The sequence below is a fragment of the Uranotaenia lowii genome, chromosome 3 (genome assembly GCF_029784155.1).
Source record: "Uranotaenia lowii strain MFRU-FL chromosome 3, ASM2978415v1, whole genome shotgun sequence".
In the NCBI taxonomy this organism is placed as follows: domain Eukaryota; kingdom Metazoa; phylum Arthropoda; class Insecta; order Diptera; family Culicidae; genus Uranotaenia; species Uranotaenia lowii.
This window is the reverse complement of record NC_073693.1, coordinates 266,026,196-266,052,890: the sequence shown is the minus strand read 5'-3', so window position 1 is coordinate 266,052,890 and position 26,695 is coordinate 266,026,196. Positions and strand designations below refer to the sequence as shown.

The 26,695-nt window shown below is 36.9% G+C and overlaps 1 protein-coding gene across 1 annotated transcript in view; it reads right to left on the bottom strand.

Annotated features, from left to right (window-relative positions):
• LOC129754158 (diacylglycerol kinase eta-like) overlaps positions 1-26,695 on the bottom strand; it is a 418,758-nt gene that overhangs the window by 331,897 nt on the left and 60,166 nt on the right. Inside the window, exon 3 of the mRNA XM_055750049.1 lies at positions 7,575-7,685. Coding sequence (XP_055606024.1) covers positions 7,575-7,685 — 111 coding nt within the window. The remainder of the gene's footprint in view (positions 1-7,574; positions 7,686-26,695) is intronic.

Sequence of the window (26,695 nt, the reverse complement as noted above, 5' to 3'; positions counted from 1 at the left end):
GTGCCAATATTTTTGACCCATGACAATCATATATCTCCAATACCACTGTTGACAGAAATATATTAGATGAATTTCCTTTTACACCCACGTTAAACGAACCCAGAGAAGGATCATTCAATGCATCCTTAGTTTGTTCATCATCCTCGGGTGTTGTAGAAGCCAGCTCATTGTGGATGGCAGCATTGTTGACTGAAGTGGATTCATTATCTGACCTTGAAAACCCTGGATGAATAAGTGTATTATGTTTCTGATTGCATGAGCGACATCTAAATTTGGAGTTACAATTCCTTGCCCAATGTCCGCCTTTCAGACAACTGCTGCATAATCTTTTTGCATTGACGAAATTTAAACGATCCTTCAAGCTGAGTTTCAGGAAATTCTCGCATTGAGATATATAGTGAGACTTTCCACAGCATACGCATGACCAATTGACCTGCTTAGAATCTCCAGTTCCCACATGTACGCTCATATGCTGACGACCGCTAGAACTGCGATTGTAAACCATTCTAGAATTAGTAGAATTTGACGAAACCGCCTCCAAAACCCTCGTTCTCTTTTCCAAAAAGTCAACCAATAAAGCAAAAGATGGTTCTTCTAGTGTTGCTGCATGATCTTCCCAGAGTTGTAGCGTATTAACATCTAGCTTTGAGCACATCCAAAAGACGATCATTGCACCCCAACATTCCACCTGTTCACCCAATTGTTTCAGAATTTTCAACCGTTGTTCAAACTCATCCACCAAACCATGAATAGCTGAAGCAGAACCCATTTCAATCCTTGGATATTCCATTAGCGCTTGCAAATGCCTCTTCTTCAGCAGCTTTTCGTTAGAATATCTTCTTGTTATCGTTTCCCAAGCAATTATATAATTTTCATTGGTAAGTGTTAATGAAGCAATTAATTTTGCAGCCTCCCCTTTCAGGGCAGATTTCAGATAATGGAACTTCTGTACCTCACTGAGCTCCACTGAGTCGTGAATCAATGAAACAAATGTAGCTTTGAACGATAGCCACTGCCGATAGTCTCCATCAAAGTCTGGAATAGAAATTTGTGGCAAACGTACACCAGCATGCAAACCCAACGACGTATTTCGCCCAATCGTGTTGTCCATATTCAAAACTGGTGTGGCATTTGGAATTTTTGCTAACAAAGCCGTCCGAATTTCGTAATAAAGGTTTTCAAACCTCGATGATGCTTCAAAATTAACCACCTCAAGCTCATCTCTTTCATCTAACACCGCAATTTCGTCTTGAATTTCCTCAAATGCATCCCATTTCGCCTCTAGTTTTTCCAACCGCGATTGTATCTGTCCAGATTGCTTGACAGGATCATAAGCTTCCAAAAATGAAGAAAACCTCTTTAAAGACCCAAATAGACGCTCTCTTTTCTTTAATATTTCCTTAATTTTGTCCCCCGACATGTTTACGCAACCACTATCAACCCAGCTAACGATGGCGTGAGTATGCGACCGAAAATAAATAAAAGAGCAGGAAGTACCTTCTAGGATTTATGTAAAATTTGGACAGGCACTCACCTGAGGCCTGTTCACAAAAGGCCTTGTATTTTTAAAAGATCACTTCCGCCTCCGCAATAGAACCGATGATGACCGCCTCACACAGTGATCAGACTCTCAACTTCCGCATCTTCAGCTTGCAGTTGACCCAGTCTCGTAACGATGTAGCATGCAAAAGAGGCACAAAAAAAAGATCCAGATAGCACCATCCAAAAGTTGTATGGTTGATAGGACAGGCACTCACCTGAGGCCTGCTTAATAAAGGCCTTGTATTTTTAACAAAGAATTTCCGCCTATTCAACAGACCCAATGTCGCACATGAAAAATCTGGCACGCAACCTCAATGTGTCCAAGTATGTAGTTGACAAATCTCGCAACGATGTACCATGCAAAAAAGGCGCAAAAAAGAGAATCCAGATAGCACCATCCAAAAGTTTTAAAGGTGATAGGACAGGCACTCACCTGAGGCCTGCTTATTAAAGGCCTTGTATTTAATAAATTAGGATGGCCTTTTTAAACGAAGCTCGAACCATACCCTCCGATCAAATTTATAAGATCCGTTGCGTTGATGTCCGGTTCCGTACCATGCAATTTATAAAATCCAAAAAAGCACCCTACGTTGTGTTTTCAATGCTTGGAATAAAACTCACCAATGATCCACTAAACAAAGGCCTTGTATTCATAAGCTTTACTCCCGCTGTACTCTGCTCAACTTCAGCTTCTCTTCAGCACAATAGCGTCAGAATTATGCTAAATCCATCCGTCTGCCATATCGTCATAACTCGTAGCATAACATGCAAATAAAGGCACACCAGAAGCACCATTAAACAAACCAGGAATTATCGGAATGCCACTCACCTGTGGCCCAAAGATTCTAGGCCTTTATTTTTTTATCTACGATGTCCAAACGCTTTGAATAATCCCGCAGCATAAATCCAATTATCATCCAAATATGGCGATCCTTTTGTTCCAGAAAAACAATGAAGAAACTTGGCGCCAGAATCCGCGCTTGGCTTGGGATCGAATTTTAAAGATGACCACTAAACGCAGCTAACCATCCTGGTCACGGCACCATTGTTTTACCTTGGTTCCAGCTGCTCGATTGGTCGTTTCCGAATCCGTCCTATTACCGTTTCCGTTGAGCCTTGGTTTAGTCACAGTTCCCGCAGTGTTCACCTTTTCTTTTCGGGTTCCAAATGTTCAAGCCACAATGTATTCGGTACACAAGAACAACTTTATTTACCGTACTTTAAATTTCTATCCGTACTTTATTTCTAACCGTACTAACAATCTAGTTTTTAAGTTTAGATATAAGTTTATTGACCGGAGAACTAGTTGTTTATTCCGCTGAAGTTTGATACAGAGTGATTTTATTAGCAATCAGCTGTTTCCTCCTAAACTTGCACCTAACTGTATTTTATTTAGATGTAACTGTATGTGTGCTGTTTATGAATTGAGGGGTGTTCAATAAAAATGTGTTACAAATGTAGTGAGATATGAGTGTATAACAGTTTTGTGAACCTAGTTGCCAACAACATCATCGAAAAAGTATTCAAATTTTCTTTTCGTTTATTTTTTTCAAATTTTAGAACGCTGACTGGATTCACTAATTCGTCGAGCCCAAATGAAAAGCTTTTTATTTAATTATATTAAATTGAGAACAATGTGACATCTATTATTTATACTTGATATGGTTTTTATTAACATCTATTCTCAATTTATGTTACGTATAGGGTGGTTGAAGCGAAAAAAAACATTCAAATGATATCTCAAAAAGCAACTATTATAGAAACTATCACACCCAATGTTACCCAAACATGTGTGAAAGAAATCATTGTTCGCTAAAATTTTCTCACCGTGAACTAAATCGGTCTGTCGTATATTTTGAAATCCTGTTCTAAATTTGCATGAATTTGGCGTATAACTGTTGGGAATTTTGAAATCGATAACTGTGCTAAAACAGCAATTTACGCCACCGGTGCCAGCCGAAATGTTTTAGCGTGGTCGAAAACCGTGTTTTGCATCTACCGTTGGGACAGCCCTTAGCACATTGCGGATCAAATACGAAAAATCTCGTTTTTTGCACGCCACAAGTCTGCTACACTTAGAAGCATAACTCAAAAATTTTTTATTTCATCATCAAATTTTCTTCGACAAAATTGAACACAACACCTGCCGTAACTCAAAGCAGGCAAATTATTGGAATTTGGTTCAATGATTTCTAAGATAAAGAGTGCCGAATTTCGGTATCTCGGCTATCATTTTGCGCGGTCCCTAAGGTGTTAATCAAGCTTGCCGAAATTTATTCTCTGTTTTGCGAAATAATTTTCTGTTTTTCTGTGATTTAACTCGAAAATTCTGTGACACTTTTTCCATAAATTTTATTGAAAAGTCATGACATATTCGTTGTTTTTTACTGTTTGCCACGAAAAATGAATTAACATTAGCAATCTTATCACATTTTTCCTATTAAAAGTAGAATCCAAAATTTTCAGTTTTTAATTTTGAAAAGAAAAAGAGTAAAATTGAAACAATCTGTAAATTTTGTGATAATTTTAAAACTTATATGTTCTGTGACATAGATTCTGTGATGAAAATTTGCTCAGAACAATGAAAATTTTTATATTATGTAAATTTATTTTTAATTTCGGTGCACTTGGTGTAAATCTGAACTTTGAGCCTGAATTTCATCACGAATTTTGAATTTCGAAGCCTAAATTAAAATTTTGTAAATTATTCTAAGGCTTTAATTCGCTTTTCAAATTCGTTTTTTATGTTGTGATAAATGCGCAAATTTTAGTAAAAGTTCACAAAAATTTGGTATTTTTTTACCTTTTGCGCATTTATTAATAAACCATGCAACATGGTGGCTGCTCATTTTTAATTTTTCTGTTTTCCCGCATTTTTTTCCTTTCAAAGGATAAAAAATGAACCTTATTATGAAAAACTTTTTTTTCAACCATATGAGCTTCGCCCTTTTTCCGCTTGTTAATAATTTGAATTCTCATTCTTGGACAAATTTTTTAATAGTTTTTTGAAATGTAACACAAACCAAAAAATTTTGATTTTATAAGATTTTTTTTGTAAAAACTTGAAGTTTGGTTAAGATAAAAATATTTAGGTACTGAATATTGCGATTTTTGATTATTTATTCCTTTAATTACCCTTATTTAAAAAAGGAATTTAACAAGAAAATTCTTAACATATTTTGAAATTAGAGAACTTCAGAAAATTAAAATGTTAGCGCTGGGCTCGAAAATTACGATTTTTCAATATTTCCTATTTTTCCGCATTTTTTCAATGGAATTAAGATTCTGATTTTATATCTTTAAATAAATTATGATGATGCCAATGAACTTCAGAATTCAATAGGTTTATTTAGGGGAAAAATGATCCATAAAGAATTTTCCCGGTTTTGATTTGAAACTCCAGTTTTTTCCCGGTTTTCTCGATCTCATTTTCAATTCCCGGTTTTTTCTCGGTTTCCCGAGTTCGCTGGCCATCCTGTATTTACACATGTGCCTCCAATTACTTCTCACAGCTCTTCGAATATTTATTTTGTACCCAGTTAGGGACTTACGATAGTCGTCCCCGTTTGAGTCAGCTCTTGCTTTGAAAAAAAGTTTATTTGTTATTTTCCTCAACTTTTCAAGTTGTCTGTTACACAAAGGAACTTTCCTGTTCGATGTTTAAAACACGTTTTTTGAGTGGACAGCTGTCTTCGAAAGTGTATATGATTTTATTTGTAAAACTATTTGAAGCCTGCGCTCTAATTGCTTTGTTGTTCGTATTTTCGCACCCAACAAAATATTACAAGCTGCAAGTGTGTGTTTGTAAAGGGGGTCTCCATAAATGCCCTTGATTATAACCCCTCCTACGTTGTTGAATGAAATATGTCAGACATCGATTCTTCATCCGATACCCCCTAGTTTGTGTACATAGAGTTTGGTTGAGGGCTTCCTGTCAATTTCTCGTTATAAACCTAGGTTTGTTTCCCTCAATGTAAATTTCGATACCATTTGTGAAAGAAAATCTAGTAAGGACTCACCTCTAGTGTTGACGTCGGTACTTCTCCACAGCGGGTGATGTGCGCTAGCATCGCAGCATACGAGTAATTGCCGGTTTTGTGCCCGGCACTTTCTCATTTATTCTACAACCATCGGTGAGGATATATCGGTGCTATCTCCAGGGAGATATGCTGACGCTAGATTTACCGTGTATCGGTATCGATATTTCGATCCGTATAGCTGCAATGTCTCCGCTGATGTATTCTGTAATGGAGATAAATTTAATTCTATTGTTTACTATTAAAGCAGTCCTTGGGTGAGAACTGGTTTCATCGTATAGAATCTTACCATTCGGCGTGTATAGCCCTTAACTTTACCCAAGGTTTAATCCAAGGTTACTGGATAGAGGAAGGTCCAGATCTTCGGCGACGAATCTTCTGAGTAGTGTGCAAGAGGCTCCTACGGCAGGAAAAAAAAATCGCATGGACATGCTTTAAGTTGTTCCTTTCGATGGTGCTTGGCTCGTACATGTGAGTCAATAAACCGGATTTACGCCTTTTGCACATGTTTGCTTATCCTTTTTCGGGTTGCTCAATGTGCTCAGTGTTTTCGGAGCCGTTTTTTAAGTCTTCGATTTTATGTTAGCAGGTTTATTGGAGCTTAAATAACCCCCAAAGCTGTTTATTAGACTGAGACGATCTGGGGTTATTTTTGAATTTCTCAAACCCTGGGGTCTAAAAAGCTTTGTCTTGGTCCAAAACCCATCCATGATTTTTTGCAGAACTTTTAAGTAACGTTTACATGAGTAAATTTGAACTTTTAGGTTTGTATGGGAAAATTGAATATTTTGTACTGAAAAATCAACATCATTTTTGAATCTTCTGTGTAACCGAGCCAGCTGTCAGTTTTTGTGCCAGTTTATAAAATTCCAAAAGGAAATTTTTCGCTTTACAACTTTGTAGAAGACCTTATCTTATTAGGCAAAAAAGTTATTAGCTGTTTAGCAGAGGTATGTCTTTTCGCATTGATAAACAATAAATTCAATTGACATCCCTTGAATTGAATTGAATTGAATTTATTGTTTATCAATGCGAAAAGACATACCACTGTTACTCGGCTGGCTCGGTTCCACAGAAGAATCAAAAATGATGTTGATTTTGCAGTACAATATATTCAATTTTCCCATACAAACCTAAAAGTTCAAATTTACTCATGTAAACGTTACTTAAAAATTCTGCAAAAAATCATGGATGAGTTTTGGACCAAGACTAAGTTTTTTAAACCCCAGGGTTTAAGAAATTCAAAAATGACCCCAAATCGACTCAGTCTGGTTTCTGTTGATTTAGTTTCAAAATACCACCCTTGTAGAACTTCCTTCCGGTAAGAAATATTGGCATTGAATCTGCTGTGACACTACTAATTGTTCTCGCTTGTTTCGGTTTCTTGTCTGTAGTCCATAGGTTGGCCCTGGTTCGTAGACTCCAGTTCATTCAAGCTTAATTTATAGAAGTTACATTGATTTTCTACTGTGTTATACAAAGTGGGTACCACGAATTAAAATCTGATGCTTGATCCGATATCTGAAACTTAAAATAAAATATTAGTAAAATATAAAATTAAAATTGGTGGAAAATCTCATATCCTTCCTATCATGTTTTCTATCCCCGCTTCCTTATTTTTTTTTATTCACCTTAAAGTGATTTTGTATCATTATCAAATCTACATGCTCTTACTTATCAAAATCAGTCTAATTTTTCTAGGATTTGAAATTAATGCAAATGAGCTAATCACATTGAAATTGAATTGTTTCTCGATTTTAAATTTATCCAACGAGCTCTCAACATGTGAAATTGTTTAATCAAAAATCCTGAATCAATTACTAACTAATCTTTACTTCTTTGGATATTAGGAGCAATATTTGCCGAATTAAATCATCCCTACCGGCAACCAGTAAAAGGTTAAAGTTTATTTCCATCGAAAGCCCACACCACCCTTGACCAAAATTTTGCACCATCAAATAACAGGGTACCTTCAGCCGAGCAGGAAGCACTTACCTTGCTATCCTTGGCGTAGTAGAGCTTGTGACCTTTGAGCCGAAAGTAGCGCCGTCGCCATCGTTGGAACGACCATGTTTGCTTCATCAGATATCCTTCCTTGGTGGCGGCCTGCAAAAGTAGAAACCGGGCAGAAAAAAACGCAAAAATTAAAGGACCTTTCGCAAGCAAGGTTGACGAAGTTGGCACGCTGTTTCGGAGTGGTGACATCAAAAGTAAGGTTGGAGAGTTTCAGTTCAAGGCAGTTGAAAGCATTTCTACTTTTACGATTATCTTTTCCACACTTTTTTTTGTGGTTTATCAATGTTTTTCGTGAATTAATTCCAATGAATTTCCCGTTAAAAACTATGTCTAATTTTATATGCTAAACAAGTTAAGCATGGCGAAAGACTTGTCGTTTCAACTTGGTTCCATATTTCACAGAGCCACAAACAATTGTCCATCATGTCCTGTCAGCCGCCGGCTGGGGCGTTGGTATGCGGACAATTTAACGTATATAATTAGGATGTTTCAACAATTCAAAAATACCATTGGTATGTATCAATATTATTGTCCCAAGTAACATTTCAAGTTTTATAGCAGGCTACTTGATAAAGTTTCGGTTTTATAAGGGGCTTGAGGAGTCAACATAACCTAACACAACCCCCCCCCCCCCCCCACCTTCTCACCCGCGAAATCTCACAAAAATATATGCAAACCATCAAGACCAGTAAAGGTCATATTAACTAATGGTTATTAGTTTATATAATTTTTATTTAAAAACAACATAAAGTATGTAAAGTGAAGTATGCAATTCAGTCAACTTATTGCTAGTTAGCAGGAAAAAAAAATAATTTAATTTCAATTTTGAAATTATCTTACGATTTGTGGTTTTTTATTTGTTATCGGTCATTGTATATATTGAAATTCCTATTATTTATTTATTCAAGTATTATTCTTCAACAGTATGATGAAAAAGGAGATGAACCACCTGAAGATGTTTTACAGTGTTCACACTGTTGTAGCAAAGGCACTTCCGGGGCCACCCACCCACGCAGCGGCCCTACCCCTTAAAAGGTGCCGTCCGTCGTCGTCCTCGTCGTCATCGTCGTGGTCCTGTGGCGTGTTGACCTAGTTTTGGACCAGGGCCGGGCTTTTAACTCACACTGGGACTCATCGGAGCGGCAACGACATGACATAACCAGACCAGGTCCTCGGTCCTCGGTCGTTGTTCGTCATCTGTCAAAATCGTTGTTCCCTCCTCGACTGGACTGAACTGGACAGGACATCCGGATGATGGTAGGTGGATGGCATCATCATCATCGTGTCCAGACCAGACCGCACCGGAATTGGTCCTGCTGTGAGCCAGCCCGGGTTTGCTGGACTGGCAAATCAGCAGGATCGCTTCGAATTGAGGTCACCGATGAGGCAAAACTTTTAGTCATTACTTATCTTTTCACTTGTCACTGGACTGGGGCTGCCAATGGATTAAGAGATTTGAGAGGAGTTAAAATAAATTTAGGAGAGCAGAAAAACTTGTTCTGTTTCGAATCGTTTGAATTTTTAGTTACGACCGACTGTTATCGAAATTATTCACCAGGAACCAAAAAAGAGCTGACGTTGATTTCCAAATCAATTATTTCGGTTAAATTTAGCAACAACGCACCAAACAAGCGGAAAGCTGTTCCTAACAAAACAATAAGCAATCAATAGGGAGACGTATGCTTCGAAATGTCACCCCCAACCACTAGAGAGTAGTCAGCAGTAGTTTCAGAAACTCAATAAAATGGTAAACAGCATCCGTCCGAGTCGAGTGATGTGTTAGTTGAAACCAACAGCTAAAATTGCGTCATCCCGGAGACGGAAATGCCCAAGGGACGGACGGATGGACGGATGGAAGAAAAAAAAAAGCGAGAAGGAGAACTGAGGACAGGTGTTCGATGTGTAAAGGTGTCGAATGCACCAAATCGAAATCCATCACGGCACCTGTCGAGGAAATGTGTGAACAAAGGTCACGTCAGCTTCAATTTTCCGGTTAAAGGTTCCAGTACACGTTACACGACGCGTTGTGAAATGTTTGTTTGTTATTGGGTATCGAATTCGGTGTCGTCGGTCTGTGTTGGTTGAATCAAATATGGCTGTTGAACTTTCGACAAAAGCTTAAAATTTCTGGGGAACTAGAAATCCCACATTTGATCAAATAACAATGGATGCGGCTAGTCCATTCGGATAATTTATTTCTATTTCTAGCAAACGAGTATTTTCATTAACGGATTAAAAAATTAGTAAAAAGAAATGTAGTACATACAAAGAATTAAAATATGCAAAAAAAATGACATTTAAAGTATCACAAAAAATACACCCTAACCTACCTAAGGGTCCAGCGCCGATTGACCGGCGCATAGGGCTGAGATAAAAGATCTCCACTGCTGGCGATCCGGAGCCAGCGTCTTCACTTGCTGCCAGCCAAGGTTCTCGTCAACTGTGCGGATTTCAGCGGCTAGACTTTGCCGCCACGAGCTTTTGGGCCTGCCTCTTCTTCGATGCCCATCTGGATTCCAGTCAAGCGCCTCTCTGCAAATCTCGTTTTCATCTCTTCGCAGCGTGTGCCCAATACACCGTTGAAATTAATTTCTTGTTGAATGAAATTAAAAACTAAATGAACAAACAATTTTCGCAAGAATTTGATCCATCCCTGTTCATTCCGGATGGCGTTTGAACAGCAGATTTCCGCTGTGTGCTGTTTTTCACATTTCAACTGAAAAATCTGTGCATCGTGAGCTCCAGTTTTTATAGTTTTCATGAAAATGAGAAGCATTTCCCTGAAAAAGCGCGAAAATATCGTACACAAATGTTGTTCCTCCACAACATTTGTGCACAATTTCGCTGAGTCAGATGGTGAAAATGGAAGAAGTAAGGATTTGAGCGATTCGAAATTAGATTCGGCAGTATGGAGAGGAAAGTAGCTAACCGAGTCCGGTGGACAAAACTTCGGACCGGAAAGTCACGTGTGCTTACGCCAGAAGCCGAAGCCGAGTCAAAAACAAGCTGCCTTTGTCAAACCAAGAGCTCGTAAATTATATGATTAACTGTAGTATGGAAAATCGTTGAGCATTGGAACAAAATGGACAAAATTTGCCTCATACCACTCCAGGACACTTTAAGAATAGTGGCTCCTCAGTCCTCGAGAGCAGATGGCCTGCCAAACGAGATATTTTGAGGCGAACTTCGACATTTTCTTCTTCTTGAATTTAACGTCCACATCGAACTTGCTCTTCCGGTGAAAAACTTCAACCCCGGAATTTGCTTGAAATCGGCTTTTATATACGTTTCGTCGTCCATCACACAGCAGCCATATTTTGTCAACATCTTCTCGTAGAGCTTCCGTGCCCGAGTTTTAGCCGCCGATTGTTGCTCATCGCGGATTGGGGAGTTCTGTACCTTGTATGTATGTAGTCCAGCTCTCTTCTTTGCATTCTGGACATAGCTCTGCGACATGCCGATCTTTTTAGCCAAATCACGGCTTGAGACGTTAGGATTTGCTTTAATCCTCTGCTTCACCTTTCCCTTCGTCTTTTTTGTCCTCCGGTCACGGTTTTCTTCCAGCTCTTTTGCCGTGGTCCAACGTTAACCGCTCTTGAAACAGCTTCAACACTCTGGATACGGTTGAATGGTGAATTTTTAACATTTTTTCCAACAGCCGGTGCGACAGGTCGGGAAATTCCAGGTGTTTAGGAAGAATGTGTTCTTTCGACTCGCGATGGTTCACCCACATTTTCGTTGAATTGAAAAACACGACTTCGAGTTTAAGAGCATGTTAACGTTAACGTTAACGTCAATGAGAAAGTGTACAAAATTTGGATGATTTTTACAGAATGGTGAAAAAGTTATGCCCTGTTGAATATATCGCTATAAATGCGTGTTCGCCCTTTACGTTCCATATACATTAAAGGTCGTATGAAAGTTAAAAAAACAGCATTTTTTTACTAAAGTGGAGGCAACAAACATGCATTAATATCATTTCTTTCTTAAGCAACGAAAACTACACCATTTGGGCGTTATCCGACACCTTATTCATACCAATCGGTAGAATACAAGAGAGCGTTAGATTTTGCTCTCATAGCCTGTAAATCGTTGCCAGCGACAATATCTTCCAGTTCTCTCATTGATCAATCCTCAATTACCATCTGATTTTTAGCCATCTGAATCAAGGGATTGAAATGAAGAGAGAATTCTTTGCATTTGGAGTGGTATTTTTTTTTTTTTTTTTGTAACTTCTTTATTTGAAACGGCTCGTACCTTTAGGTTTTAAGGAGCCAAACTCCTTTTTTTTTTTGTTTTTTACAATGGATTGCTTAACTTATCACTTTTTCATAGTAAAAAGAAAGATAGAAAGGGAAACATGAAAATAAAGAGAATCATAGTCGGAGGTCAATAGTTTTAAGGAAAAGGTATATTTCGAACATGTAGTCCAAGTCCATCACGGCCAATACATCCCTCACTGGAACGTTGGGTGGTTTTCCTCGGGCCCTAAGGGAGTCAATAAAATTTGTTCTGGCGACAAGATGGTCCTCACACGACCAAGCTCTATGTCATGGTAACCTTTGCCACAGCCACATAGATTGCTGCCAGCAAGATTAATACGATAGAGTACCGCGTCTAAGGAATAATGATTGGACATGAGACGAGAAAATATACGAATAAAATCTCGACTCAGGTCCAATCTATTAAACCAGGGTTTAAGGCTTACCCTTGGGATAATCGAGTGCAGCCACCGACCCAACTCATCCTCGTCCCATTTGCGCTGCCAGTTGACAAGAGAGTTTCTCCGAACCAGGAAGTAAAACTCGTCGAAGACGATTTCACGCTGATACGTGTCACCTTCCGTAGCACCGACCTTTGCCAGAGAGTCAGCCTTCTCATTGCCCATAATCGAACAATGTGAAGGGACCCAAACAAAGGTGATGGAAAAGCAACGTCTTGATAAAGCACTCAAAAGAACTCGTATTTTCTCAAGGAAGTACGGTGAGTGCTTTCCCGGTCTTAATGAACGGATTGCTTCAACAGAGCTGAGACTATCCGTTACAATATAATAGTGTTGATGGCTGATCTTGAGGCGACGCTGTCCAAAGCCCAATGAATAGCTGCTAACTCTGCAATATATACAGAACACGGTGACTGAAGATTGTAAGAGGCGCTTGAGATTTCGTTGAACACTCCAAATCCCGTTGATTCATCTATGAGTGACCCATCGGTAAAGTACAATTTATCAGCATTGACGTGCCTATATTTTGCATTAAAAATTCTCGGAATTAAAAGTGGGCGATGCGTTTTCGAAATTCCACGAATTTCCTGCTGCATAGACAAGTCAAACTGGACAGAAGAATTGTCGTAATCTTGGTTGCAAACACGATTTGGATAGTACGAGGAAGGATTTACCTCCATGGATATAAAGACATGATATATAGACATAAATCTTGTTTGAACATTTTGCTCAAGTAACCTTTCGAAATTTACAATCACCAATGGGTTCATGACCTCACACCTGATGAGGAACCGAAGTGATAGTAGATTGAATCGATCTTTCAAAGGGAGTATTCCTGCTAAAACTTCAAGACTCATGGTATGCGTAGAGGGCATACATCCCAAAACGATACGCAGGCAACGATATTGTATTCGCTCGAGTTTGATGAGGTGAGTTTTGGCAGCTGACTGGAAACAGAAACTACCATATTCCATCACTGAAAGAATAGTTGTTCGGTACAGTTTTATAAGATCTTCTGGATGGGCTCCCCACCAAGTACCAGTGATTGATCGGAGAAAATTTATTCTTTGTTGGCATTTTCCTTTCAGATACTCAATATGGGCCCTCCAGGTACACTTGGAATCAAACCAAACCCCAAGATACTTGAAACACCTCGATTGAGTGATCGTTCTGCCTAGGAGTTGAAGTTTAGGTTGAGCAGGTCTACGTTTCTTAGAGAAAACAACCATCTCCGTTTTCTGTGGAGAAAACTCAATCCCAAGCCCCAAAGCCCAGGAAGACAATCTGTCTAAAGTATCTTGTAATGGTCTGTGCAGATGAGGCTCAGTAGATCCTGTGACAGACACCACGCCGTCATCTGCAAGTTGTCTCAGAGTGCAGCCTTCAGAGAGACAACTGTCGATGTCACTCACGTAAAAGTTGTACAAAAGTGGACTCAAACATGAACCCTGAGGGAGGCCCATGTAAGAGGTTCTCCTAACTGCAATATCTCCGTGAGCAAAGTTCAAATGTTTCTCACAAAGCAAGCTGTATAAGATGTTGTTCAATAGTGGAGGTAGACCCCGGGAGTGCAACTTGTCTGCCAAAACCTCTATTGAAACTGCATCAAAAGCTCCCTTTATGTCTAGAAACACTTAAGCCATTTGCTCACGTTTTGCGTACGCCATTTGTATCTCTGAAGACAGCAAAGCAAGACAATCGTTTGTCCCTTTTCCCCTTCGAAACCCAAATTGAGTATCTGAAAGGAGACCATTTGTTTCTACCCATTTGTCTAAACGAAACAAGATCATTTTCTCCATCAATTTGCGTATATATGATTTTCGAGGGAAACATAAGCATTTTCGAGGGAAACATAAGCATTAAAACTGTCGATGGAGCCGTCTTTGCGGAAGGATTTGAACGCGTTCGATTTATTCGTATAAAGCTCAGATCACTTGTTGTCCCACCATGGATTGGGAGGCCTTCGGCGAACAGGTGAACTTGGTATGGGCTTCGTTTGAGAGCGAACAGCACAATCGTAAATCGCACCTGCAAGAAAGTTATATTCCTCCAAGGGAGGTAGAAAGTCGACAGAATCCATGGCTGTTATTATCGCTTCCGAATATTTTTTCCAATCGATGTGTCTCGTAAGATCATATGTCAAATTTACTGGATTTGAAGTGTTGACCCCATTGGTGATTGTAATTTCGATAGGTAAATGATCACTACCATTGGAATCTAATATTACCTTCCACTGGCAATCCAATGATAGTGAATTTGAGCAGAGCGAGAGATCAATAGCACTTTGTCTTGCCGGAGGTTTAGGGACCCTTGTTTTTTCACCCGTGTTTAAAATTGTTAGATTGAAACTGTCACAAATGTCATAGATAAAAGTAGAATGACTATCGTCAACTTGTTCTCCCCAGACAGTTCCATGCGAATTGAAATCCCCCAGGATCAACCTTGGCTCAGGCAAAACTGAACAAAGGTTCTCTAGGTGACTTCGATCCACTGCAACCCTCTGAGGCCAGTACAAACTGACAACACATAAGTCCTTTCCTCTTATAGTTGTATGACAAGCAACAGCCTCAATCCCTCCTGACAAAGGAAGGGGGATTCTATAAAAGGAGTGGAGTTTATTGATCCCCAAAAGCACCCCTCCATAAGAATCGTCCCGATCCAAACGGATAATATTGAAGTCGTGGAATGAGATGTTAGATTGTGAAGAGAGCCAAGTTTCGGACAAGGCAAAAATATCACAACCAGATTTATGAAGCAAATAATTGAGAGAATCCATTTTAGGCAAAAGACTACGACAATTCCACTGTAAAACAGTGATATCTCTGGCATCTGTTGAATCAGCCATCGAGAGAGATAAACACTGAAAGGAGGGGCCAAGTTTGCAGCAATTGCTGAAAAAGTGTTCTTACAATAGGCAGCATTGAGGTAACAATGCTTCTTACGGACTCAGAAACATCAAAACACGAAAATATTCCGTTCAAAATATCAGACAACTTAAAGAGTCCCGATTGAGTAGTTGGTGTTGATGAAACTATCTTGGATGTTGAGGCTTTCGATGATCCTGCGATTGTTGGGTCATTTGGAGGTGAAGTTGTTGCACGAAATCCCGGAGGAACTTGTGTTTCTTTTTCTATTACAGTCGATCTGTTTATAAAGTTGAACGGAGATATAACCGGAGAGCTTTTTCTCTTTATCTTTGAGGAGGATGCTTTAGCACGCTTTCTGGAGTTCTCAATCATGACAAATGGTCGCCCTTCATCAGCTGAGTCGGTATCACCTACATCAATTGGCAGCGCAGCAAACACGTTGTTGGATTGGGCCGGTGGGGAGGCGCTCTTAAGAATTGCAGCGTAAGAACGTTTTGAACGTTCTTGTAGAGAACGCCTTTGTTTCTCCCAGCGATTGTTGAAAGCTTGACAAGTAGATGTATCATGAGGGGTGCCTCCACAATAAATGCATTTTTCCTCAGTAGCTTGACAAGCTCCCTCCTCATGAGTTTGTCTACAACTAGAGCAGCGCGATTTATTGCCACAATGTGATGCTGTATGTCCTAGCGTCTTACAATTGGTACAATTCATCGGACGTGGTACAAAAAGTCGAACCGGTATCCTCAACATTCCGTCAATCAAGACGTAGTGAGGGAGGGCGGTACCTTCAAAGGTAACACAGAATGAAGCTGACGGAGAATACTTTTTAATACCATTAACAGAGCTGGAAGTTCTGAGTTGGCGGCAATCCAGGATTTTGACCGAAGTCGTATCGAGGCTCTTGAACTTTCCAACCCCGTTGGTCTTAATGTATTCTTCCGACAGACTCATGTCCGTGATCACGCCCTCAATCTCTACGTTTTGAGACGGAATGTAGACCCGGTACTCTAAAATAAAATGTTTGCTGGCAGCAATCTCGTTAGCAGCCTGCAAACTAGTTACCATAACCCGCAATTTGTTCGGCGTAATCTTTGTGATATTGGTCACAGAGGGCCATCTCACCAGATCCTTTGTAATCTGCACAACATTTAAAACTTTTCCATTCGGCTTGGGCCGAAAGAAAATCACCCACGGACCAGAGAAAGATGGATTCTCCGGATAAACCCGAACCCGGGGGGCCACACGAGTTTTTGTGGATGATTGCGGTGAATCATCCACTGGAATATCATTGGCGCCGGAATGACCCGGTTCCTCTTCTGAAACCATTTTCTCTGGAACAATCAGATCATTCAAGCGCCCAACATTTCCGTGCATGACTCGCCCATCATCACCAAAGACCGATGGGACTAATCCCCCGGCTTCGTTCATATTCAATCACGGGGACAGGAATGTCTTCCGTATTTAAATATGAACGAAGTACAATTATCTTAGTTAAGCAAAAAAGTGAAAATATATTTAAATAGAAACGAGATCAGAGAGGAAAAAAAAGGGAAAAAGAAAAACAAACTTTTTTTTATTCTGCTGACTTTGATCTTCCAGTTGTGATACAATCCAGCGGCTTCGTTTTGTGGCCGTCCCTCACACGTTTTTGCATCGGCAAAAAAACCAGCCGATATGCGGTGATGACCTTCAAGGTCACCACGTGGTACGGAGATAGTATTTGTTCTCTGTTCTCCGCAACAGCACTTGCCAAAAAAAAAACCACCGAGATGGAAAAAAGTGTTCACTATTTCACAGCACAAAATAGAACCCCACTATTGTTGGATGGGGAAAAATGTCTGCACTGGATTAGCATTCTAGCTAACCGGTCCCGGTAAACACAAACCGAACTTATCCGGTAATCGGCACTACGGTGTACTATTGTTTCGCGAACTAGCAAAGATATAAAAGCACGACCGCACTTGCCAAGAGCTTCGACTCGAATCCATTTGGAGTGGTAATGATCAAAATTCCACAACTGCTTCACAAATTGCAACAATTTGCAACAATTAGCACATTTTCTCTCTCTCTGAGCACTGGTTTCTCTCATTTGAACTCAAACCTTCTAATTTTCTCTAACAAATTGCCACAACTTACCACAAATTCAATCTTTGGCTGCACAATCTGTGTGATCATTGACGAATTTTCTCCCTTCATTTCAGTTCCCCAATTTGAATGCTTTGCTGGTTGCAGAGAGAACATGAAGATGAATTTCTCACTTGAAGCCCGCTCGGAAGCAAAATCATTTCTCAATTTACAAACGGAATTTCTATCATATCTGATTTAAACTGACTTCAGACGACATTTTAAACGATCTTTCCACTATGCAGTTGGAATTGCGATTCGCAACGTCATTGTAAACGACTAAAGTTATCATTTCTGATACGGTTTCATGTTTGCTGGGGTTCATGACCACTGTCACTTTGGATACAGCTGTTTAAGTTCAAGCATGATCACCCAGTACTGTTTTGGTCGGATTTTGCATCAGTTCACTACTCAAAAAAAAAAAAAAATGTTGGCTTGATACCAATCCTACTAAGTCCAGATCGTACCAAAGAAGATGAATCCGTGAAATTGTTCTCAAGCGAGACCGATTGATGCATTTTGGGCATTTATCAAAATCGTATTAGAGAAAACTTGTAAAGCCTGCCTTTATTGAAAACTTCGCAAAATACTGGGAAAACGTGGCCAAAATCATTCCAAATCAGTCTGTGCTGGGATCAACTAGCAACCTCTTGCTCCTACTTAATCCAAATAAAAAATGAAATAGCCAGAACCAGAGAAAAATCATCACCAACTATGGAAACCATCTATACATTTATACTATCGTCCATATTCAAGTATCCAGGAAGGGGTTGTGTTAGTTGGGGAAAGGTAGAGATCAGGATCCATTTTGGTAAATGGTGCGATCATGATTTTCTTGCACCTTCTATGCTCCTATTTAGATATTCCCCAAGGGAACTTGTTCAAGACAAAAGTCTGCCTAACTTTGGTTATCAGAAAATGAATTTAACTTTGTGTTCCCTACTTTTTCTTTATCGAAGCAAAAATAGTCGAAACAAACGATACTGTTTATAGAATTGAACCAAAAACCAATCTGAAAAGATTAATTCACGTTAAGACGCGTAAGCTCATTCAGAATTTATTTTCAATCATCAAACTGTAAGTTGGTTATGAATGTCTTTCTGAAAGACATCACCTGATTTCTTTGATCACAGCTACAAACATTTGAAGTTTTTTGGTATTTTTAATTTTGATAAAAAAAAAATTTTAACATTACATTGAATTTTTAATCTAATGGTTATCATGCGAACATGATCAAAGAAATAAGTAAATGAAAAAAAATTTCTATTCGCGTATTTAAAAACTTTTTTGATTTCAATTAAAACTATTTTGTTGTCTTATTTCTAACATTTTTCAAGAAATATCTGTGTTGCCAATGTTTTTTTTTTGTACTATTTTTTCATAATGTCTTTTCCAACTGTAAGCTACAATGTCCAAAATAAAAATTAAGATGAATAATAACTCTTTTCAAACAAATTTTCAAAAAGCTTGGAAATTCACTGTCATTTTAAAACTCACTTAAGACTTCCTGAACAACTAAAGCTTTTCAGTATAAAGTACAATATAAATCATAAATCAATAAATCAACATTCCTTGATTCCTCTCTTCAATGGTCATTTTCTACCAGAATGTCAATATTGACTAGGGATAAGTGTTAAAGGAAAGTGCTATAAGACGTGATTCGAATATTTTTCCAGTGCTGAAATATAAAATTTAATAAAAATGAAATTGAAACATAAACTTTATCTTCATGTTGAATTTTTCAAAATGTTGAATATTTTCCCGAAAATCTTTTCTTCTGCTAAACTATTTTGATCGTTAGAATAAACAGTCTAAATTGTTTCAAATATTTATGGAAGGGGGGCCACCATACGAAAACAACTGAAAATCGGACACAAGTCGAACAATTTTCATAGAAATTAATTTACAAGCAAGAAGAAGCTCCGGATGTTTAGATGAAGTTGAGCAATAAAAACGATTAATTAATTTTAAGGTAAAACGAAGTCTACCGGGTCAGCTAGTAATACAGAAATATAATATTTGCTGCATTCTAGACGTATTTAAGATTGATTTTAGCAAAAAATGATCCGATAATGATGTCGGTTTTCAACAAAACCACGATTTACCTGATCTTGATCGTTAATACGTTTTTAATCACGATTATTATCTTGATCAAAATTATTATACTGAACCTTAATGCGATCCTGTTTCATAACCTGATCCAGATTATTTACTGTGACTGAACCAATTTTGACCGTTCATTTATTGAAAAGTATGGTTTTAACACTATTTGTTTTTACATATTTTGTAATCATGTTTAAAAAAAAAAATTCAAAGGAATATGCACACCATAAAGTTTCCTTAGGCACAAATTAAACTTCTTTTGAGCATTCGGTGGCTACTCTATAGTCTTTTTTCCAAAGCATGGTTTTCGAATTTTTTAAGGCTTTGAATAACTTAAAAATAAAAAGTTGTAACTGAATATTGTAGGAGAAACATATTTGAGTTAGGGCCATATGAAGTAATTAGCTTAGCTTAGCTTAGTTGACTACTCATATCCACCTTAAATTATTGAACTTGAAGTGCTTAGATATGATCATTCATTTAAAGCTTTAGATAAAATATTTGATTGGACTTTGTTCAAATTACACACTTCAAATTCCATGATCGCTGGCGTGGCTAAGCAGAACATGTTCTACCTCGCCAATGGTTGCTACTCCGTGATTGATCGAGGCCATCAGTTTTGTGCAAGGGCCAAAAGAATGGTGCTTGGGACTAGCTGTTCATTCACAATGCACAAAACTCATGCTCTCCCTTTGAAAATTATCAATAACGGCGCCGGCCACATCCTAGTAGTCAATGAGGAATGAAGGAGGGATTGTTAGTAGGATACTTCATAGGATCAATTAACAACCTTTTGTCCCTTCACATTCCAAAAAAGAATTTTGAAAAATTCAGAAAAATGGTAAGTCAATATCACTAACTATAGAAACCGTCTATACGTCTGCGAATCTATATTAAAATATCCAAGGAAAGGGTTGTGTTAGTAGGGGAAAGGTTCTAGATCAGGAACCATTTTGGTCAATGGTGCGATCGAGTTTTCCTACACTTCCTATGCTCCTAGATTTTTCTTAAGGAAACTCCTATTTATTCCTAAAACAAATTTTAACAAGATTTTAATTAGATTGTAATGTTTTCTTTAACAAATAAACAAAAAAAAATTGAAACAAAAGGATGGAGAAAAGCTATAGAAACATTTATCTTTTAATTCAATTAGGATTGATCTTTTAGAGCTCAATACTCAGCTGCATGAAAAATGTTCCTGAGTTGTTCATGCACTTTCGATCCAATGCACTTTCATAAAATGCAAAAAATATTTACCTTGAAACACAAATAATCATAGTCAGTTTTACTTTGTCAATGTTTAAATTTTAATGAAGGAATGGAATTTTTAGTTATGATCTTGTATTATTCATATGAATATTGAGCTCACTACCTTCTGCGGTGCATCATCCTGAACTTAAGCTGGACATCTCCTCTCCAATGCTCTCCAATGCAGTGCAAGTTGAAACGAAAAATCTTGTGTTGGTCCGGAGGGCGTAGTGCTAGCCCCAGCAATTCTGTCACTTGGAATAATTTTAAGTTTTCTATATTCAAACACTCAATTTCACTTTACACTGGACTTCCACGAATTTATATGTTAACAAGAATATCCGTTCATCAATATTTTTAAATACATTAGAAACAAAATAGTAAATTTTTAGGGCCATATGAAGTAATAGTGAACCAAATTACTCAGTTTTTCATACTATCCGCTCAGTCAAGTAGCTCTATAATGTTCGAATTCTGGAAAGTATTCAGAAATAAATGAATGGTTTCCTGCTTCATTTTATTTTTTTTTCTTATTTGAAGCTGCAGCTTGTGAGCTACAAACGCTTGTTCATAATAAACCCGTTTGTTCATAATTACCCCCTTATTTATGGGGTATTTTGTGTTTATATCCGAAAGTTAAAAGCCAAATAAATGTGTCGTGTTACCATAGTAAGAAACAATCAATTTAATCAATTTATTAGCTCTACACAGTCTTGAGACACAAAAGACAGTTCAAATTAAAATAAAAGTGTTCATATATTCAAGACATGTTTTACACCACATGCAAATCACTGTCTCCGAACCTGTCTGCTAGAATCAAAAACACAAATTCAATTTGTAGCAAAGTTCTATTGAAATATGGTTCCGAAACCTCTCAGGAAAGGTGAAAATCTCAACAGCCCTCCTCCTTGCAGGGACAAGTTGGTTGTCAGTAAAACAAAAGTGGAAAAAGCACAACTAGCTAGAACGTTATTTTCATCGACTTGTACTGTGCATTCTGGAGGTTTTGTTTCGCTTCCAGCTAAAAGCTTCTGACGTACATGGTACAATATTAAGCACGTCACTTCCGGCGAATCTTGGCTCGGTACCATGTCAGACAACTTCCAGAGCAACTTCCAGCCTCAGTTGAGTTGAGTCGAGAACAGGAGCGATGGGAAAATAGAACAGGATATTTGCTAGCTCTGTACCTGAATAACTTTTTTTCCTCTTTTTTTCTGGCTCATTCATTCTTTTATGGTTTCTTTTCAACAACCAGAAACTCTACCGCAAGAGCATGTCCTGGATAAGATTTACCTCGGAATAGTTCTATGAATATAAATATCCTGACATGTGCTACATGCCTACAACGGACAGCTTCGAAGCTTTGAGCGCTGGGTTATAAATAGAAGTTCCATTTTGTGAGCAAACTAGATGATAGTTTATGGTTTATGAATGATTGTACATAGAGGAGCGGTGAAGCGGAAAGTTTTTTAGTTGTGAATTAAAACAGTAATCAAAACCTAGAAAAACTTAAATCAAAATTTCAAATTTAAACAAATTGATTCAATCCAAATAAAATTTCAAATTTCAAACGTTTTTTTGACAGAAATTTTTGCTTTAATTTTAGGATTTATGTTTTATTTATTAAAATCAATAATTATTTTTAAATTATCACCTCTGCTTTCAATGTCAATAAAAAGGATTCTTTTCATTTGTTAAAATTCTTTGAAAAAAAAACAATTTTCATTATTTCACACTTATTAAGGTTTACCATTTCTTGTAGAGACATAAATTCCGTGATCAATCTGCAACATTTTTTCCAATAATAACCTAATCAACTTTTAATTGGCAAAATGGTATCTGAAACCTTAAAGGATGACAAAAATTTCACATCATATAATCCTTGCAGACAGTTCATCCTTAATTCATTTTCCTTTCAAAGCAAATGTAAATTCCTGCAACAATTTTGTGTTACACCAGCTCAATAAAAGCTTCAATCAGCTCAGAAATCTCAGGAATTTCAGAGACCAGATTCATTCACTAGCCTACCAGCAACAGGTTTCAATTTACGAGCCCCAACTGCCGGTAGCGATGAAGATAATCTTCAGCCATTAATTCGGTTCCCATTTCATTTCCTGCCAGCAATCGTCATATCGTCGGATTCATAGTCTCTCGGTTTGCTGCATTTCTGCCAGGCATCATCTACCCGACATCATGAAGGAAGTAAGGAAGCAAGCAAGCAAGCCAAGGAACTTTCCCGAAAACGACAGTCTATCTTAATGGCGTAATCAAAAATAGTCGTAGAGCGATTCCGGGCTGAACACCGGTGATACGCTATTCTGAGCTTTGGTGCACAGTGGGAGAAACTATTCTTCATTTCAAATATGGAAAGAATAATATTGCTCCGCAATTCAATTCTTTATAATGGAAGAATTGGATACCAACCAAAAATTAATATTCTTGCATAGCGACCGTTAAAAATTAGTTCCCTAAGTTTTAACTCAGTATCACGTGAGTTGGATGACTTGTCTTGTCATTATTACGAGAGTAAGATGTTTGGGCGTTAAATCAGAATAATATTGTGTCCTGTTAACAATATACGCCCTAAGTTGATAAAAATAATCGGTCCTCCAAACTCAAAGAGCTCTAACTTGTCTTTCCCTAGGCCGAAATTCACCAAATAACTTTAGATCAATAACTTAATGTGTAAAGTTCAATTATAACACCATTTATTTGGTACACTTTTCAGAAATTTGGGTATCGTAATGGAATGTAGAGGAGATTTTTGAGAAATTGCGTCTACCAAATCTTATAGTTGATTCAACTTCTGAGTTCTACACAGCAAAAATTATTTCCTGTAAAATTACGCAAATGTCTTGTAACTAAAAGGAGCAGGACATTTACCGTAATTTACAGGTCGAAAACATGACTACGTGACATTCAATTTTTAGTGTACAACTTTTTTACAGGACATTTGCTGTAATAATAAATGAATCTACGTTAACTTTCAAGGAAAACAATTTAAAATTACAGGTTTTGTTAATTACAGGGGATTGCAGTTGCAGGTTGCAGTATTCAGAGACACGTAATAGTCAAATTTTTTTTTCTGTGTATATTCTTCATTTCCTATTGAATTTTTAGGAGTGTGTTCGAAAAAAAATGCAACACTTTGTTTTGTGAATTACTTTTGAATGCATAATAGATACAAATTGAAGAAATTTTCAGAGAAGTTCCCTAGTAATGTAATATGTCTACACAGATTTTATTGTTAACGTTGTAATTTAGAACTAATGACACCAATCTTTAAATTTTAACGGTATAGAAATTTTATTTTTGAAAACTTGTACATAAACAGAGGTTTTTAAAAAGCTCTAGAACGAACATATTTCAGCTGTAGTATCTTCACTGGTACGGACTCTCTTTCAGGGATTTTTCTACAAATTGGTTATCTCTTTTTCATTTCTATTTTTGATCAAATTGATAGCTCTAGATAGAATTTTGAAACGTTATTTTAAAAAACCTTTAAGATGAGGGCAAATTATTCAAATAAACATTATTTTTCTTAATCATTACTTGAGTAAAGACATGGTTATTTCATAGAAAACTATTGAAACCGACATATTACATTATTTAAAGACTATATTAGTGATGGGATAGTCAATGAAAAAAGTATTTCCCATTTTATATGATCCAACAATTCAGGAACATAGTTTTAAATAAAGGTCTAGGGAGCAATGAATGACTTTTACTCATTTGTGCTGTACTTCATTTCGCGATATATCTTTCGGGAAAAGTAAGTTTCTTTGTTTGAAATGATTTGAGCAGAATGTTTAATGTGAAAAAATAACGATTGAAGCAAATGGTAAATATTCAATTATTAGACTGTATTTTAACATCAAATGGAAACGAAAATATAAGAGTTACTATGAACATCTGAAGGGTACCTTGAAGAAGTTGCATTTTAAAATCATTACATATCAATTAATTTTATTATTTGAAGGCATAACGATTTACACAATTTACCTTGCGTCTTACCTGACGTCTCTCGATTGAAAAAAAAAATACAATTTCAATTTTTCACAACGTAACTACTTTAAAACAGAATGGAAAAGGTTAAAAATATCGTTTTCTTCAAGGAGAAATGATAGTTTTAGTTTAAGTATAAAGAATATGCTTAGAAATATTTTCTCATATGCAGTTTTAAGTCATCTTTAAATTTTGTGAAGAATGTTAAACAAACATTTAAGGGGGGAGTAGGTTCTAACACTTTCAAAAATCGTTTTTTTTTATTTTCTTATTGTAAAACATTTCAAGAATGTTGTGTCAAATTTTCAAGTCAATCGAAGCAAAACTGTAGAAATTATAGGCCTTTATCTCCTCTAATCTAATACTGCAAGAATACTGCAAGCAGAAACTTCAAACGCGTTTTTCTCGAAAGCATATTTTAAAGTCAGTGGACATCGTCATTTGAAAACTTCTTCACCGATTCTTTTCAAATTTAGAACATATTTACTACATATAAAATATCAAACCTCAACGATTTTTTTTCTTTTTTTCCTTTGGGGAGATTTTTACTTCAAACAGCCACAAAAATTTCACAAAAAATTTTTTTAAGTTAAATAAAATCATTGGGGTCCAGAAAAACATCTATTAAAAATATTTTGCTCAGATTTTTTAACTTCAGACGATTCTGTGCTGAGATACAGTGTCAACCGCAAATCCTGTTTTCTAAAAGGCATCCTCGAAAGTGCTCCGTCACCAGCTCATTTTTCAATATTTTTCTACAAAAAAAAATACTAAATGTTCTTTTAAGAATGATTTGTATAATGTAAAAAATTTGAATACATTTGTTTGAACGATAGCTCTAAAAACAATTCGTGAAAATGGTGTTTTTTTACCCGTTAGACCCTACTCTCTCCTTAAATGCTTCACTCAAAACACAAATATGTATATTTTGAGGGAAGTATCATGGGAATGTAGAATCATTTTATCATTTTTAAAGAATTGACATAGAGTCTTCTATTGACATAAATACACCCCCATGAAAAAGGGAAACAGATTTTTTAAATTTTCAATTTTTGTCACAGATCAGGTTAGAAATCTGTTCATTTCAAATTTTCGCAATTTTTCAAAGGAATCTTAACATATTCAAGCTTTAAAAAGTGTATTTTGAAATTTTCTGGATGAACTATGACCAGAAATAAAAAAAAAGTTAATTTTGAGAGCACAATAAAAAAAGATTTTGATCCCGTGATGTTTTTTTTATACAAACAGTGTGTTTGATAGAAGATGGTTTCTTTTTTAAATCAGCAAATCGTGCTGTTCTATTGCAAATTCAGTTAAAAATATTTGAAATTTCTGAAAAAATTTCAAGATAAAAAATAGTAACTATCGAAATCAATACACTTTGAATATGAGGATTGACGAATTGCTTCAGATCAAATGCTATTGAAGTATCACTCAACACCTCACCTTACGCATTCTGAACAGACTCGAGTTTAAAGTAAAATTTACAAGACGGAGCAAAACGTTTTAATCAAAACATGACAAAGCAGCAATCTTCAATTATATCCATCGCCTTTTTAGATTATTTAGCCACAAATAACATAGGTCTTAAAAATATACACATTTACCCTCAATAAAAAATACCTGATTTTGACTAAATTTCTTAAAACTGAAATATATAGAGTAATTTATGGCTTCGGGAACTAATTTGACAATGTGTTTTATAAGGAGTCTCTGGAGCCACCATTTCATGATGTTTGGATATAAATTTTTTAATTAGATTATCTGAAGTAATGTCAATATTTTGTTGAATCCATCATCTTGTCTTGGAAGCTATTTATTCAGTAATTAATATTTAGCAGTAATCGGAGAGCGATTTAACTAGAATGCTTACGATGATATACAAAAAACGATATTACACTAGCTGATCCCGTACGAACCTCGTTTCGCATTTAACTTTTGAACTGATGATTTTGTATTTGGTTTGTAATTGGGACGAATTTCCACCAACAAATTGCTTAAATTACTAAACAGAATTTGCAAGCGACCTA